At 40.8% G+C, this 15,785-nt stretch overlaps 1 protein-coding gene across 1 annotated transcript in view; it reads left to right on the forward strand.

Moving 5' to 3' along the window:
- The window catches only part of KMT5B (lysine methyltransferase 5B), a 51,452-nt gene that overhangs the window by 12,544 nt on the left and 23,123 nt on the right, over positions 1-15,785 (forward strand). Inside the window, exons 2-3 of the mRNA XM_007450408.1 lie at positions 5,149-5,384; positions 12,550-12,697. Coding sequence (XP_007450470.1) covers positions 5,225-5,384; positions 12,550-12,697 — 308 coding nt within the window. The 5' untranslated portion in view covers positions 5,149-5,224. The remainder of the gene's footprint in view (positions 1-5,148; positions 5,385-12,549; positions 12,698-15,785) is intronic.

Below are 15,785 nucleotides of genomic sequence, written 5' to 3' on the forward strand. Positions count from 1 at the left end.
CTCTTTCCCCGTGAGCCCATGTTTCGAGACTATGTCCGTTTCAGAAGTTCTCTGTCGTTTCTGAGAGAGGCTCACAGTGGCCCATCTGCCATGACTTTCAACTCTCAGAGATTTGCCTTACGAGCAGCTGCAGCCTGTGCCCAGCTGGGTCACTCCTTCCTGAAGCGCTGGGCCCTGGTTTGCTTTTGCTTCTCCTCCTGCCTCACTGGTTGCTCCTTTTAGTTTCCTTAGCTGCTGTTTCCTCATCTTGATCGCTAAATATTTGGGTGTCCCTCAGTCCTTAGACTTCTTTTATCTCTACTTACTTGCTGGGTGATTTCCTCTTGCCCCATGGCTTGAAATCCCATTAGTCCCCTGACTCCAAGTTTATACATCCAGCCTGGGCCTGTCCTCCAGATCCAGCTGCCTAAACGTCTCTGCTCGGTCTCTAATAGGTATCTCAAACATGACCAACCCAAACTCCTGCACCCCAACCCCTGCCAAAACCCGACCTCCCTGTGGTCTTTGTCGCCTCCATAACTGCTCATTCCATTCTTCCACTTGCAAGCACATCTGAGCCCTCTCTCTTTCACACAGTGTCGGCAAAATCTTCGGAAAAGATCCTGAGACCAACCACTTCTCACCGCTTTTGCTTCTGCGAGCCACCAGCATCTATTTCCCCTCTCATTGATTGCTGTGGTCTCTTAACTGCTTTCTCTCTCGTCCCCCCAGATTGTTAGTCGCTTTATTAGACCTGCTTTTTCAAAAGCATTCAAACTCTTCACCACATGACAAGCATCCAGCATGGGCCTTTAATGCTTAACTCCTGTCACTTCTCTGCTTTCTCCCTGGGAGTTAGTGCCCAAGGCGCAGAAGGGGCTTGGAGGCCCTCTGGCCTTCCTCCTGCCCCTCTTACCCCCTGCTCGGCTCCAGCCATCCTGGGCTCCGTGCTGGTCCTCGGACACACCAGCTGCTTTGCTCCCTTGGCTTTGTTCTCGCTCTTTGCCTGGTGCACGCTCCCCAGTGCTGCCCCGCTTTTCCCCAGGCCCGCCCTGGCTCCACCTGAAACACTCCCTGCCACTTAGAAACTGCTTCATTTTCTCCAGGGTGCTGCCATTTATTTGTTCGTTTGTTGTTTCCCAGAGCTTTCTTCATTAGCATATAGGCACAGATGAGGGTTAGAAACCTTATTTGCTGTATCCTCAGTGCCTGGAATAGTGTCTGGAATGTAGTAGATGTCTAATAATTTTCATGATTTTTTTTTTTTTTTTTTTTTTTTTTGCGGTACACGGGCCTCTCTCTGTTGTGGCCTCTCCCGTTGTGGGGCACAGGCTCTGGACGCGCAGGCTCAGCGGCCATGGCTCACGGGCCCAGCCGCTCCGCGGCAGGTGGGATCCTCCCGGACCGGGGCACGAACCCGTGTCCCCTGCATCTGCAGGCGGACTCTCAACCACGGCGCCACAAGGGAAGCCCTCATGATATTTTTATATTGGGAAATCAGATCAGAGAAAGATTTGTAGCTGTTAGGCCATTTAAGGAGTCGCCAGTACTCCTTTCTTGAAAATTGTTTTTCTGCCAATTTTGGAATGAATTTGAGTTAATTTTAACTTCTAGATATAGTCAGTGGCCAGTTAGCTCGGATACGTCCACCAGGCCACGACCATGGTAGTGTTTCCATGTGAGCCAGCTGGGTTCCAAGCCAGAGAGACTGCACCCTTGCTCTGTTGGGAGGGGGAGCTCTGGGGGAGCCACCCAATGTCTTCAGCTCCTGTTTCTCCTACTAAAATATCCACTTGTGTTAGCTTTTGAAATTCCATCTCCACCTTTAATGTGTAAGTGTTCTTCCAGCTCGTAGTCTTACGGGAATGATCATGCCAACAGCAGATCCTGCACTCATGAGGGCAGAACAAACAGTGACCTGATGAAGAGTAGAGTATATGTTCGTTTTGAGCTAAAATAGCTATAAATAGCCCCCAATTTCTGATAGCTTTACTAGAACTGCTTTTACAAAATACTCATTGTGAGCTTAAGTCTTGCCTTAATGATAGCTGTTGTTATCTGGATGAGTGGAGAGTATTGGTGCCTCTGCTAGGATACATCCAGACATACAGTGTGTTCATACTAGTGAAATTCAGCCACGTCTTGTGATTGACAGTGCTTGTTATGCTATGGTACCTTAAGTTCAAACAAAATAATATCAGTTGACTGCAATATAAATGAGACCCAGGGTTAGGAATTTGCTCCATTTTGGATCATTAACCCACATTTAATTGAAATGATGTGTAAGTTAGAGTGGATCTCAGTCTGTGTTCCACACTGTGTTCTAGTACACAGTAGCTAGAGTATACTACTAAAATGATTTATTGGTGAACTTTTCCAAATTCTTGGTAGAACGTAGGTTGATAGGTATAATTTCCTCAAATTAAAAATTTTTATTCCATACTTCTTAAAATTTCGGTATTTGCTCTTTGCCCTAACAGACGAACAAATGAATGAATAAGTAACTTAGAACAATAGTTCTGACACTGGAAAACTAGTGTCAGAATCACCTGGAGGGCTTATTAAAACACAGATTGCTGGGCCTCTTCCCAGGTTTTCCACTTTTTATCTTTGAGTAGGAAGCTTGGTTGCGACTTAAGGATTCTCTGGAGAGGTGACTTGCTCTTTTGTCTCTTAATTCTGTCTAAAGCCACATTGCTCTTTTCTGTTCCGTATAGTTACATTTTATGTGTTAAGCATTGAGGAGTATTAGGGCTCCACAGTCTTAAAAACACATTCTTCCATCATTATCTGTAAGTTGTATGTTATATGTGGGCGTTCTTGAGATGAATTTCCTAAAGGACGCAAAGCACTTTACCACCTTCTTGTTCTTTTTCTCTGGAGGTGCAGAGTCGGGGGTGAACCAGAAAGCATAGTGGCAGGTAGTAGGGAGGTTGATGGCGGTGATGGCTGATTCCTGCCATGTCTTGCCTGTGCCAGAGCTGCTCCAGCCGCCTGTGACAGCACAAGCATCTTGAGGAAGAAGAGAATTTGAAGAGGTCAGGTTATAATTTATAGTTTAAAAATAGTACAAAAGTGGCAGCTCCTTTGAGGTGGTTTAGACCACAACCTAATTTATTTATTCTTTCGTAAGTTGAGTGCCTTTGATCTACTTTTTGCTGTACTAGAGAAAAGAAAAATAAGTTCCTGACCTCAGGAGCTCTCAGTCCATTAAAGAGGCAGACAGGCCTTCACTATATGGTGACATAAGGGCTTTTACCCAGGTTTTTTTTTTTTGGCTGTGTTGGATCTTCGTTGCTATACGTGGGCTTTCTCTAGTTGCAGCGAGCGGGGGCTACTCTTCGTTGCGGTGCCCAGGCTTCTCATTGTGGTGGCTTCTCTTGTTGTGGAGCATGGGCTCTTGGCACACGGGCTTCAGTAGTTGTGGCACGCAGGCTCTAGAGCGCAGGCTTAGTAGTTGTGGCACACGGGCTTAGTTGCTCCATGGCATGTGGGATCTTCCCGGACCAGGGCTCGAACCCGTGTCCCCTACATTGACAGGTGGATTCTTAACCACTGTGCCACCAGGGAAGTCCCTCACCTAGTTTTATAGTAGGGGTGTCCACCTGGATTTGGCAGTGAGGGTCAAGGAAGACTTCCTGGAACATGAAGGAATTCGCCAATCAAAACGACAGGTTGTCTAGGTATAAATATAAGATATTTGATCATCAATAGGGGGTCTTCTGTTTAATTTGATAAAGTATTAGTTGAAAAATATTTAGCTTAGAACTGATGTATCAATATTTTACTTGCCCTTTCCTATTATTTGTAGCAGCATTTTTCTGGGTGTAGTGAAACCTACAAGAAGAATCAAAAGGTAGGCACAATAAAAGTTGAATACTAATTGAATTTTAATAGTGAAGGAACCAAGAGAAAATTACATGTTCACGTTTTTACCTAAGCATGTTGCTCTCACCCACATTTTACCTCACTGTGAATTCACACAAAATTCCTGTGACATGAAAGAGACTGGAGGTCAAGTAAAAATTAATATTTTGTATTTGTGTTGGGTATCATTAAAGGCATCTCCAGGTATACATTTCTGGGAGTACTTCAGAATAATTTATCATGTGTACTTTTCTGTGTGTTTGGAAAAAGTGAGGGAAAATGAGCTCTGTCTGGTGTGGTGAGATGAGAGGCCCTTGGGCAGCAACGCCTGGTTCTCCTCTGGCTGCGGCTGCAGGCTGATTGTGTGGCATTGGGCGTGCTGCCTCAGCTCCATCTGCAAAGTGAAAGAGTTATGCTAGAATCTTAGAGCTCCTTTAGCCCTCAAGTTCTGTTTTTACACTTTCTTATCCTAGAGCCTTTTTAGCCTGACTTACACTAAAGCATAATTCCATAATGAGGTGATGTCATGGACATCCTTTCTCATTCCATTACCAACAAATGTAATCTATTATACCTTCACTTCCAAAGGTCCTTATAAATTACAAACATTTCTCACTATCCAAGACATTTTGTTCCCAAATTCAGCTAATTAAAATTCAGATAGTGAGGGATACCACTACACTAGCAAATACAATAATCTCAATTTTTGTTGCCGTCGTAAAAGAATGCTAAGGCAGGTATTTCATGATGGGCAATACTTTGATATTCGAATGTTGGTCCCTTAAATATCCTGAATCCTGACTTCAAACTAACAGCAGCAAAAGGATGTGACAAAGCTGTTGTGGACAAAGCTTAACTGAGATACCTTTTCTTCAGCTCCTCAGAAGAGAAGAGAGAACTTCCTTGTTTCCTCACAGAGTTAATAGAATGTTACCAAAACGTGTAATTTGAGCAGGTTATTGAGCTATATACCTAGGTATCTGGGTAATAAGAAGCAAAGATGATTCTTACTGGCAACTGAGAGAGATAAATATTTATTGAGCACTTACTAGTTACCCGTCGCTCTTCAAAGCACAAGCAATGAGCAAGGCAGAACGAGTCCCTCCTCAGTGTGGGGGCACCGTAGACCTCAGCGTGACGCGGGATGGAGGGGGAGCCAAGGTAGTCTGTGAAGAGCGGAAACACTAATTGCTAAGTGACTTTGAATACTCTGAAAGTGTCTCAGGGGTGTGTGTAGCATATGGTCTTTTATGTATTTACCTCCCCATTTTGTTTTGTTTTTTCATGTTTTGTTTCTGTTAGGAGAGAACATTGAAATTATTCTCTAAGCTATTTGAAGAGAGTGACTAAATGCACCTGGGTCAGGCTCTCTGTGGGTATGAAGTGGTTGGGAGAATCCAAGAACATGGTGTTGAATGGCAGGAGAAATGGAGGCAAGTTGTCTAATGACCATCATCAGAATCAATCAAAATTACAGCACACGGGAAAGGACACCGTGAAGGCTGGCAAGAACGCAGCCGAGAGGAGGTCAAGCAGATGTATGTACATACTTCAACTGTCACTCTCTTGATTGTGATATGGGGCAGTAATTCTTTCCACTTTGTAATGTGTATTCTGTTCTCTGTTGTTTTCAAAACAATTTTTTTATGTTCTCACAGTTAACAGTATAGTTTTTTTACTCTTTCAAAGTTATATCAACTTTTATTCTCATCGAACATTGTATACAACTCAAGTTTAATTCTTAATATAATATTTTTATATGCATAACTTTATATTTTGTAGAATTTATAACTGAATGGTTATTTGTTCTATTAAAAATATTAAAGTACTGCTATTAAATTTCTTTTAAGTTCAAACTGTGTTTTTTTATATTTGATGTAAGTTTATGTATTTTTTAAAAAACTTACAGGGTAATATGAATGATAAAGTCAACCCTAATTTACATGATAAGTGGAAGTTAGGGCAGCTTTTCAAATTGTCACCATTTTTTCTATTTATATAGGGTGAACAGTTTATCCTAACAGAGAAGAAGTATTGATAATGAGTTACTTTTTTACCTCTATATCTCTTGGTGATAATGAGGCTACTTACTGAGAGTTCAAGAAAGTGTAGATTTGATACATGTTTCATAGTTCTTTTAATAGTAGTAAAATGCCCCAGGATAAGTGTAAAGCTAAGTAGGCAGCTATATAAATATTGTCCAAAATTAGATGGCCATGTTAAGGACAACGTTTTCTTCCTTCCTTCCTTCCTTCCTTCCTTCCTTCCTTCCTTCCTTCCTTTCTTTGTCTGTGCCATGCGGCTTGCAGGATCTTAGTTCCCCGACCAGGGATTGAACCCGCTCCCTTGGCGGTGAGAGCGTGGAGTCCTAACCACTGGACCGCCAGGGAAGTCCCAGACAACTTTTTATATTTCTTCTTTTCCTAAGGTTAATTTAGCCACAACTAAATAGCCTTAGTTTGTGTTGGAATTGGCCTACTTCCGGTAGATTTGGATCGATTAGCCTGGCATTTGCTACAGTTTCAGATAGAGTGCACCAGTTCTGATCTCATTTCCTTCTTACCTTTTATGGGTCTATGCTATTCACTGGGCCCAGGCTGCCCTTAACTTTTCCATATCAGATCAGGTCACTGTTTCTGTTTAAAAAAACCAAAAATCAAACAAACCAAATAAACTAGACACATATCCCTGCTTGCGATAGGGGTGAGGAGAGAGCCCAAGACTAATGGGTTTGCCTCTACCTGGACACCTCCTCACCCCCTTAGCATGTGGTGGGAACCTGAAGGAACTGAGAAGTGTAGTGATTCTGGCAGTGGTATTGGCTCTGGTCAGTAAATTAGGCATCTCTTAAATGTTTCTTTTTTTTTTTTTTTTTTTTTTTTCCAAATTGCTGTTGGCCTCCTTTTTGGGCATCAGTGCAAAAAGGTCTTAATTAGTTTGGTTGTTGGAGGTACATAAGAATTTAGAAAATGACCATTACATGAGCTACACTTCGCCAAATGTAGACAGATTTGGAGGGATGGGTTGGAAAAACCCAGAGTGTGTGAAGATGAACAGCATCACATTGAATATTATTGGGCACAAATGGTGCAAAAATAGAGCCAATGATGAAGAGAAACAAAGCAGTGCCTCACCTTATATAAACTGCAACGACTTCACCTAACATCAGAGGCGCAGAATACATGAAGCAAAAATTCACAAAATTGAAGGGAGAAATAGATAATTCAACAATAATTTGGAGACTTCAGTTCCCCACTTCCAAAAATGAATAGAACAGCTAAGCAGAAAATCAAGAAGGAAAGAAGACTCAAATAGTCCTATACCAACTCTTCCTAACAGACATCTGTAGAACACTCCACCCAACAGCAGCAGAATACACATTCTTTTCAAGTGCCATGAAACATTATTCAGAATGGACCATAGACTAGGCCATACTTTAAGCCCCTCAATCAGTGTAAAAGGATTGAAATCATACAATATATGTTCTGACCACAGTGGAGTAAAATTAGAAATGAATAACAGAAATTTGGGAAACACAAATGAACTCACTCCTGAATAACCGGTGGGTTAAAGACGAAATCAAAAGGGAAATGAGAAAATACATTGAGATGACTGAAAATGAAGACACAACATACCAAAAACTTACGGGATGCAGCTAAAGCAATGCCTAGAGGGAAATTATGGTTGTGAACGCTTGTATTAAAAAAGAAGAAAGGGGCTTCCCTGGTGGCGCAATGGTTGAGAGTCCGCTTGCCGATGCAGGGGACACGGGTTCGAGCCCCGGTCCGGGAAGATCCCACATGCCGCGGAGAGGCTGCGCCCGTGAGCCATGGCCGCTGAGCCTGCGCGTCCGGAGCCTGTGCTCCGCAACGGGAGAGGCCACAGCAGTGAGAGGCCCGCATACCAGGAAAAAAAAAAAAAAGAAAAGAAAAAAAGAAGAAAGATCTCAATCAATAACCTTTCACCTTTAAAACACCAGAAAAAGAGAGAGAGAGCAAACTAAACCCAAAGTAAGCAGAAGGAAGGAAATAAGAGTAGAAATTAACACAACAGAGAATAGAAAGAGAACAGAGAAAATCAGCAAAGCTAAAAGGTTGGTCCTTTGAAAAGAGCAGCAAGAATTGGCAAACCCTTAAGCAAGACTGATTAGGAAAGAAAGACTCAAGAATCAACCTGGAAAGAGGAGACATTACTGCTGCCTTAGAAAAATGAAAAGGATTGTAACAGAATACTATGAACAACTGTATACCAAGAAGTTAGGTAACTTAGATTAACTGAACAAATTTCTAGAAAGTAATAAATTACTGAAACCGATTTAATAAATCTTATTTGTACAAAATCTGAATAAACCTATAGCAAGTACAAAAGATTGAATTAGTAATTTTAAAAACCAAACAAAACACTACCTATAAAGAAAAGGCCAGTATTATCCTGCTACCAAAACCAAAGACATCATAAGAAAAGAAGACCTATAGACCAATATCTCTAATAAATATAGATGCAAAAATCCTCAATAAAATACTAGCCAACCAAATCCAGCAACAGATGAAAAGAATTCTATAGCATGCCCAAGTGGGATTTATCCCAGGAATGCAAGTTTGGTTTAATATCTGAGAATCAATTGATGTAATACCATATGAATAGAATCAAGGACAAAAACCATACTGTCATCCCAATAGATGCAGAAAAAGCACTTGACAAAATCCAACACCCTTTCAGGATAAAAACAGCAAACTAGGAACAGAAGGGAATTCTTCAACCTGATAAAGCTTAATGTCACATTTAATGGTAAATGGTTTCCCCTAAGATCAGGAACAAGACAGAACTATATTTGTTCTCACCACTTCCATTCAGCATTGTACTAGAAGTTCTGATTACAACCATTAGGCGAGAAAATGAACTTAGAGGCATCCAAATTGGAAAAGAAGAAGTAAAACAATATTTGCAGGTGACATGATTGTGTATATAGAAAATCGTAAGGAATCCACTAAAATATTAGAATAAATGAGTTCAGTAAGGTTGGAGGATACAAGTATACAAAAATCAGTTGTATTTCTATGCACTCTCAGTAAACAATCCAAAAATGAAATTAACAATTTCGTTTACAGGGCATCAAAAAGAAAAAATATTTAGCAATAAATTTAACAATAAAGTATAAAACTTACACTCTGAAAATGATAAAACATTGTTGAAAGAAATTAAAAGAAGATCTAAACAAATGGAAAGGGCTTCCCTGGTGGTACAGCGGTTAAGAATCTGTTTGCCAATGCAGGGGACATGGGTTCGAGCCCTGGTCTGGGAAGATCGCACATGCTGCGGAGCAGCTGAGCCTGTGTGCCACAACTACTGAGCCTGCGCTCCAGAGCCCGTGAGCCACAACTACTGAAGCCCACGTGCCTAGAGCCTGTGCTCCGCGACAAGAGAAGCCACCGCAATGAGAAGCCCACGCACCGCAACAAAGAGTAGCCCCCCGCTTGCCGCAGCTAGAGAAAGCCCTCATGCAGTAATGGAGACCCAACACAGCCAAAAATAAATAAAAAATACATAAATCGAAAGAAAAATAAATAAATGGAAAGACATCCCATGTTCATTGATTAGACGACTTAATATTGTTAAGATGGTAATGCTCCCCAGATGACCTGCAGATTGAATGTAGTCCCTATCAAAATCTCAACTAGTGGGCTTCCCTGGTGGCGCAGTGGTTGAGAGTCCGCCTGCCGATGCAGGGGACACGGGTTCGGGCCCCGGTCCGGGAAGATCCCACGTGCCGTGGAGTGGCTGGGCCCGTGAGCCACGGCCGCTGAGCCTGGGCGTCTGGAGCCTGTGCTCCGCAGCGGGAGAGGCCACAACAGTGAGAGGCCCACGTACCACAAAAAACAAAGAAACAAAAAAACAAAACAAACCAAAAAAAATCTCAACTAGCTTCTTTGCAGAAATTGACAGGCTGATCCTAAAAGTCTTATGGAAATTCAGGGGATCCAGAATAGCTAAAACAGTCTTGAAAAAGAACAATGTGGAAGATTCATACTTCTTGGTTCCAAAGCTTACTACAAAGCTGCAGTAATCAAGACAGTCTTATACTAGCATGTGGATAGATATATATTCGTGGAATAGAATTGAGAATCCAGAAAGAACCCTCATGTTTGTAGTCAACTGATTTTTGACAAAAGTGCCAATAAAATTGAGGAAAGAATAGTCTTTTCAACAGTTGGGGTTGGCAAAATTGTATATCCACATGCAAAAGAATGAAGTTGGATCCGACCTCACACTGTATGTAAAAAACTCAAAATGGGGCTTCCCTGATGGCGCGGTGGTTGAGAGTCCGCCTGCCGATGCAGGGGACACGGGTTCATGCCCCGGTCTGGGAAGATCCCACAGGCTGCGGAGCGGCTGGGCCCATGAGTCATGGCCGCTGAGCCTGCGCGTCCAGAGCCTGTGCTCTGCAATGGGAGAGACCACAACAGTGAGAGGCCCGCGTACCGCAAAAAGAAAAAAAAAAAAAAAAAAAAAACCTCAAAATGGATCAAAGACCTAAATTAAAAGCTTAAATTATAAAAACCCCCAGAAAAAAACATGCATAAATTTTCATAACTTTGGATTAGGCAGGGGTTTCTTGGATATGACACTAAAAGCACAGGGAACAAAAGAAAAAAAAAAAGTACATGAAATTTACCAAAGTTGCAAACTTTAAGCGTTACCATCTAGAACGTGGAAAGACAGCTTACAGAACAGAAAATATTTTCAAATCACATATCTGATAAAGGACTAGTATCCAGAATAAAGAACTCTTACAAGTCAATAATAATAAACTCCAGGGCTTCCCTGGTGGCGCAGTGGTTGAGAGTCTGCCTCCAGATGCAGGGGACACGGGTTCGTGCCCCGGTCCAGGAAGATCCCACATGCCACGGAGTGGCTGGGCCCGTGAGCCATGGCCGCTGAGCCTACGCGTCTGGAGCCTGTGCTCTGCAACGGGAGAGGCCACAACAGTGAGAGGCCCGCGTACCGCAAAAAAAAAAAAAAAAAAAAGACAAACTCCCATTTTTAAATGCGCAAGGGATCTGAATAGACAGACATTTCTCCAGAGATAGACAAATGGCCAATACATGAAAAGATGCTCAAAATCATTAGTGATCAGAGAAAATCAAATCAAAACCACCACTTCACAATCACTAGAATGTCTGAAATCAAAAGGGCAAATAGTAACAAGTGTTGGTGGTGATGTGGAGAATTTACATACACTATGTTTTGGGAACATAAAATGGTGCAGCCAAATGTGGTCCTACCCACACAGTGGGATGCTATTTGGCCAGAATAAGGAATGAGGTACTGCTGCATGGTACAATGTGGATGAACCGTGAAAACATGCTAACTGAAAGAAGCCAGTCACAAAAAAGCACGTATGATTCCACCCATATGAAATTGTCAGACTAGGCAAATCCCTAGAAACAGAGTAGATTAGTGGTGGCCAGGGTCTGTGGGGGAGGGAGAAATGGATAGTAACTTCCAGTAGGTATGGGGTTTCTTTTGGGGCTGATGAAAATGTGCCAGAATTGATTGTGGTATGGTTACACAATTCTGTGAATATACTTAAAACCATTGAATTGTACACTTTAAATGGGTGAACTGTATAGTATGTGAATTAAATGTTAATAAAGCTGTTATAGAAAATATAACAACTTTGGTAGTTTTATACATACCTATGTGCAAATAATGTGATTCAAAATCATATACTGACCCTTTGTCAGGGACTTACATGTAAGTGTTTATTTCTTTATTGGAACAGTAGGTGAAAAGGTTAGACGTCTCACTTTGTCACTCATTCTTCCACCTCTTAATTTTGAGAGGCTTAAAGTTATACTGCTGGTATCCTCTGTAATTGCATGTGCTGACTCCATGAAGACCCTCAGTGACGTATACATCAAACGTGAATCAGCACTGATGAAACTTCATCCATACAAATTTGGCCTTGCTTTCCTCTCTTTACATTGTTTTTCTTCCACAGTTAAACCCAGTTACTTCAGTTATCTTTTTCAGTCACTTCCCTATTTTTATCCATTCCTTCAAAATCTGTTTCAAACAGGTGTTAGAAATAGGCCTATCAGTCTCTCTGTATTTCTTTCCCCTCTTCTCCTACCTAGCTTTGTAATCACAAGCAAGTTTCTTAACCTCTGGGCCTGAGTTTCCAGCAAAGTGGGGATGATAATCACACATCTGCCCACAAGCAGGAAGTTGAAGGTAACGCCTGGAGACTCCGTTTTGGTTCTTGAGATTTAGCCTTCTGGCGCTTACTGCAGAGGGTATCTTGTGTTGCTCTTGTTTCCTTCTCATGCCGGCCCTGTCTGTAGTGGCCCTTTGTGCTGTCTTGCTACTGTGATGAACATCTGCCCATCTCCTGTGTCTCACCTCTTCCTTGGAGAGGCAAGTAAGGCATCTGAGCCAGAGTCTCACAACTATCCAGACACTGTTCTTGGGAAACCTGATAATAATATCTAACAAAAATGCTCTCAATAACTGGGTTAATTTACTGCATTTGGTTTTCTGTTTTTGCAAAGGGTACTCAATTCTTAAGTAGTAAAACTGATAGAAATAAGCAATTTCAATTCTTAATGACTGACTTGAATGGGCAGTGAAGCTAAAGGTTTTTAAGGTAGATTTAAGTAGTACTCAGTGCGAGTTAATTTCTCTTCTTTTTTCTTCTCACAGGTAATGGTAATTCAGGATTCGAAGGACAGAGTCGATATGTACCATCTTCTGGAATGTCTGCCAAGGAACTCTGTGAAAATGATGACTTAGCAACCAGTTTGGTTCTTGATCCCTATTTAGGTTTTCAAACACACAAAATGAATACTAGGTAATTTTGTCTTTATCCTGAGTGGAACAGATGATATCGTTGAACTTAAGAAAATAGATGGCTAATTTTACTTTCAGTCAAAATTTAAAATGACATTAAAGGAAAGGTTTTGCTGCAGGAGGATTTTCCATGTGTGAGTCAAGAAAAGCAACATAAGCTTCCACGAGTTGTCAGTTTTAATTCCGTGTTCTTATTTTATCCTGGGATACTTCTATTAAAATACAGAGTTGGAGAGGCATCTCCATATTCTGTTTTAAATGTTGATGAGAATTACCTGAAAGAAATATATGCATCCTGTAAAACCTTGAAAATGTGTATGATTTTTTTCTACCTAAATTAGGTTGCATCCGTTTTTTTCATGATTTTATTACAAACTTTTATTCTTTCAAATACTTTCCACTGTGTATAGGGAATTTTACCATTATGGGTTTTTTTAACATCTTTATTGGAGTATAATCGCTTTACAATGGTGTGTTAGTTTCTGCTTTATAACAAAATGGATCAGCTATACATATACATATGTTCCCATATCTCTTCCCTCTTGCATCTCCCTCCCTCCCACCGTCCCTATCCCATTTTTGCCATTATGTTTTGTCTTTGAGACTCAGCTAGTCATTATAAATTAGAGGATATTTTTAAAGACGTGGTTATATTCAGTATGCAGGTAAGAAAATAGATGTGTAACCACTTTATTGAGTATCAAATGCCATCTATATAAAATACTACATAGCTCTTGAAATCTGTGACCCTTTAAATTTCTTTATTCTAATTCTCTTAAACATCATCTCGCTCTCAAAAAGGCCTTTAGATAATTTCATAATTAACTGCCACCAAGCACTAAATCAGAACTTTACAACTTTTTGTTACATCTGAACTTCCATGGCAAAGGCTTTTGGGTGATAGAGAAGCCTGGCATCGGGGCTTTAGAATGTGGAACGAGTTCTGGACCGCTGCTCGCTCTCACCGTAGCCGCAGGGCCAGCCACTGCCCTCGAGGCCCTGGCCACCGGCGGGGTAGAGTCGCCAGTAATTAACTGGGGGCAGGTGATTAGAGGAGAATCGTGTGTCCGTTTTTTCCTATTTTAATTCTGTCCCTTGCTAGAATTAAAACAAGATAATTCGTTTATCAATTATATTCTAAATCCCAAAAGAAGTAATTCAGGTTAAAACTTGCCTTTGGTATTTTCATGTAGTTTCCTGTCATCATATATCTTTACTTACTAAAACGAAGTGAAAGTTGGAATGGACTTGAGACATTATTTAAATAGTTCCCTGCCGTCAGAGGGACACATACTTAAATTTTCTACATAGGCAAAAGGATGGCTGTTCTCTGGAAAATCAGCAGAATTGGATGCCGTAGTGTCCAACCAGAAATCTAGTTTGCATTATTTTAAGCCCACATCCTCTATTTCCCAGTGAACCCAAGAGACCAGGGCTCATTCTCCTACTCTTAGGGTCCTAATAGTATTTAACTCACCTGTTAGCCTCTTTTTTTCCGAGGTAAGAAATGTGATTCACTGTTTTACACAACAGTCTAGTGGCATTCAGAATATTACACAAAGGCCCATAATTATGGCCTGGAGTCATCATTGAAACAGATTCTGTTCGTTATGCCTTGTATACTGAAACATGGAAGCAAATAAACCATTTTTTAAAGTTTTCCATCAAAATTACAACAAAAGTTGTAGCGGCTTGGGGAAGAACTCCATGTATTCAGAAGCCCCCATGCTTTGACTCTTCCAGAGGATGAAGAGTTACCTGTTACTGGGTTCTGCGACAGTAAATAACTCATGTTTTCTAAAGTCCTCCTTGACAACTGCTTCTTTTAATTAGTTTACATATGAGTCACTTGGGGAATCTTAAGATGCAGGTTCTGATTCAATAACTGTGAGGTGGGGCCTGAGAGTCTCCATTTCTGACATGCTCCCAATTACAGTTGGGAAGCAAGGTCTTAAACCGTCTAGCCTACTGAGCCTTGTCCCGATGTGATAAATGGATAGCAAGTTCCTTATCAGTCGTTTTCTAGGGCTCACTTTAAAACATGTAATCCTAAAATGTCAAGTTCAGGTTTATCACACAGATACTGTTAAAACTTAAGACCTTACCATATCAAGGTACCTCTAAATTCATATTTTCCAGTGCAACATTTAATCCTATTCAAACACTTCCTAAAATAGCCGTTCATGGTGTAGATAATGCTACTGCTCCCTGGTTAGACCACGTTGGCTTTGTAACAGTGTCGGCACTTAGGCCAGTGCGGTTGAGTAGTTGATGTTGCTGTGTCAAAGCACGGTGTGCTCTCCGCCTTTCAGCAGAGGCATTCATTCCAGAGGTATTTTAACAGACTCTCGTAAGCTGCCATTTGGGGAATATACAGAATTTTTATTAATGAAGCTTGTTAATCTTAATGAAAGGTATGTACATTTTCATTTAATCTTAGTGGATTTATTTGAAAATTATTACTTAATAGTTCTTCTGAGCAAGAATTTACCAGAATGTCACTTACCCCATTTTCAAAGATATTTTATAGACAATAAGGAAAATCTATAGTGCTTTATTTGAATAACCATAAATATTTCTTAAATTATTAGCTTTTTGTGGACTTCTCTTTCTTTGGGGTGCAAAAGAAGTGACTGGAGGACGTGATTGGAGCTTTGGGTTTTAATTCTCCAAACTGTCCGTCTGTTACTTATATAAGTGGTCTCTTTGTTCTCATGTTTATACATCTGTGATTTGAACTTAGTTTCTCTTTTTTTATGCCCTCCTCCTCCTTTCTACTTATTTCAGTTGTACCTTCAGGAATACTGTTCAGAAACAGTAGATATTTAATTATTTGGCTATATTATGAATTGCTTATGTTTTTACTCTTAACATATCCCTGTATTTACTAAGAAGGCAGTCAGAGTTGTGGCATGAATGCCTAGAAAAAACATAAGCAAAATATTCATTTCAATTGATTGGGAAATATTTCAATTTAGTTGACTTTTGTCAGTTATGAAACTTAAGTTCTTCCTTTTAACCAGAGAATAGAGTTGTTAGTAATTTTTTTTAAAAAAGCTAGTGGAGAGATGAATGTAGCGAAGCAGGAA

This window comes from Lipotes vexillifer, unplaced genomic scaffold, assembly GCF_000442215.2.
Source record: "Lipotes vexillifer unplaced genomic scaffold, Lipotes_vexillifer_v1.1 scaffold1477, whole genome shotgun sequence".
NCBI classification, from domain to species: Eukaryota; Metazoa; Chordata; class Mammalia; order Artiodactyla; family Lipotidae; genus Lipotes; species Lipotes vexillifer.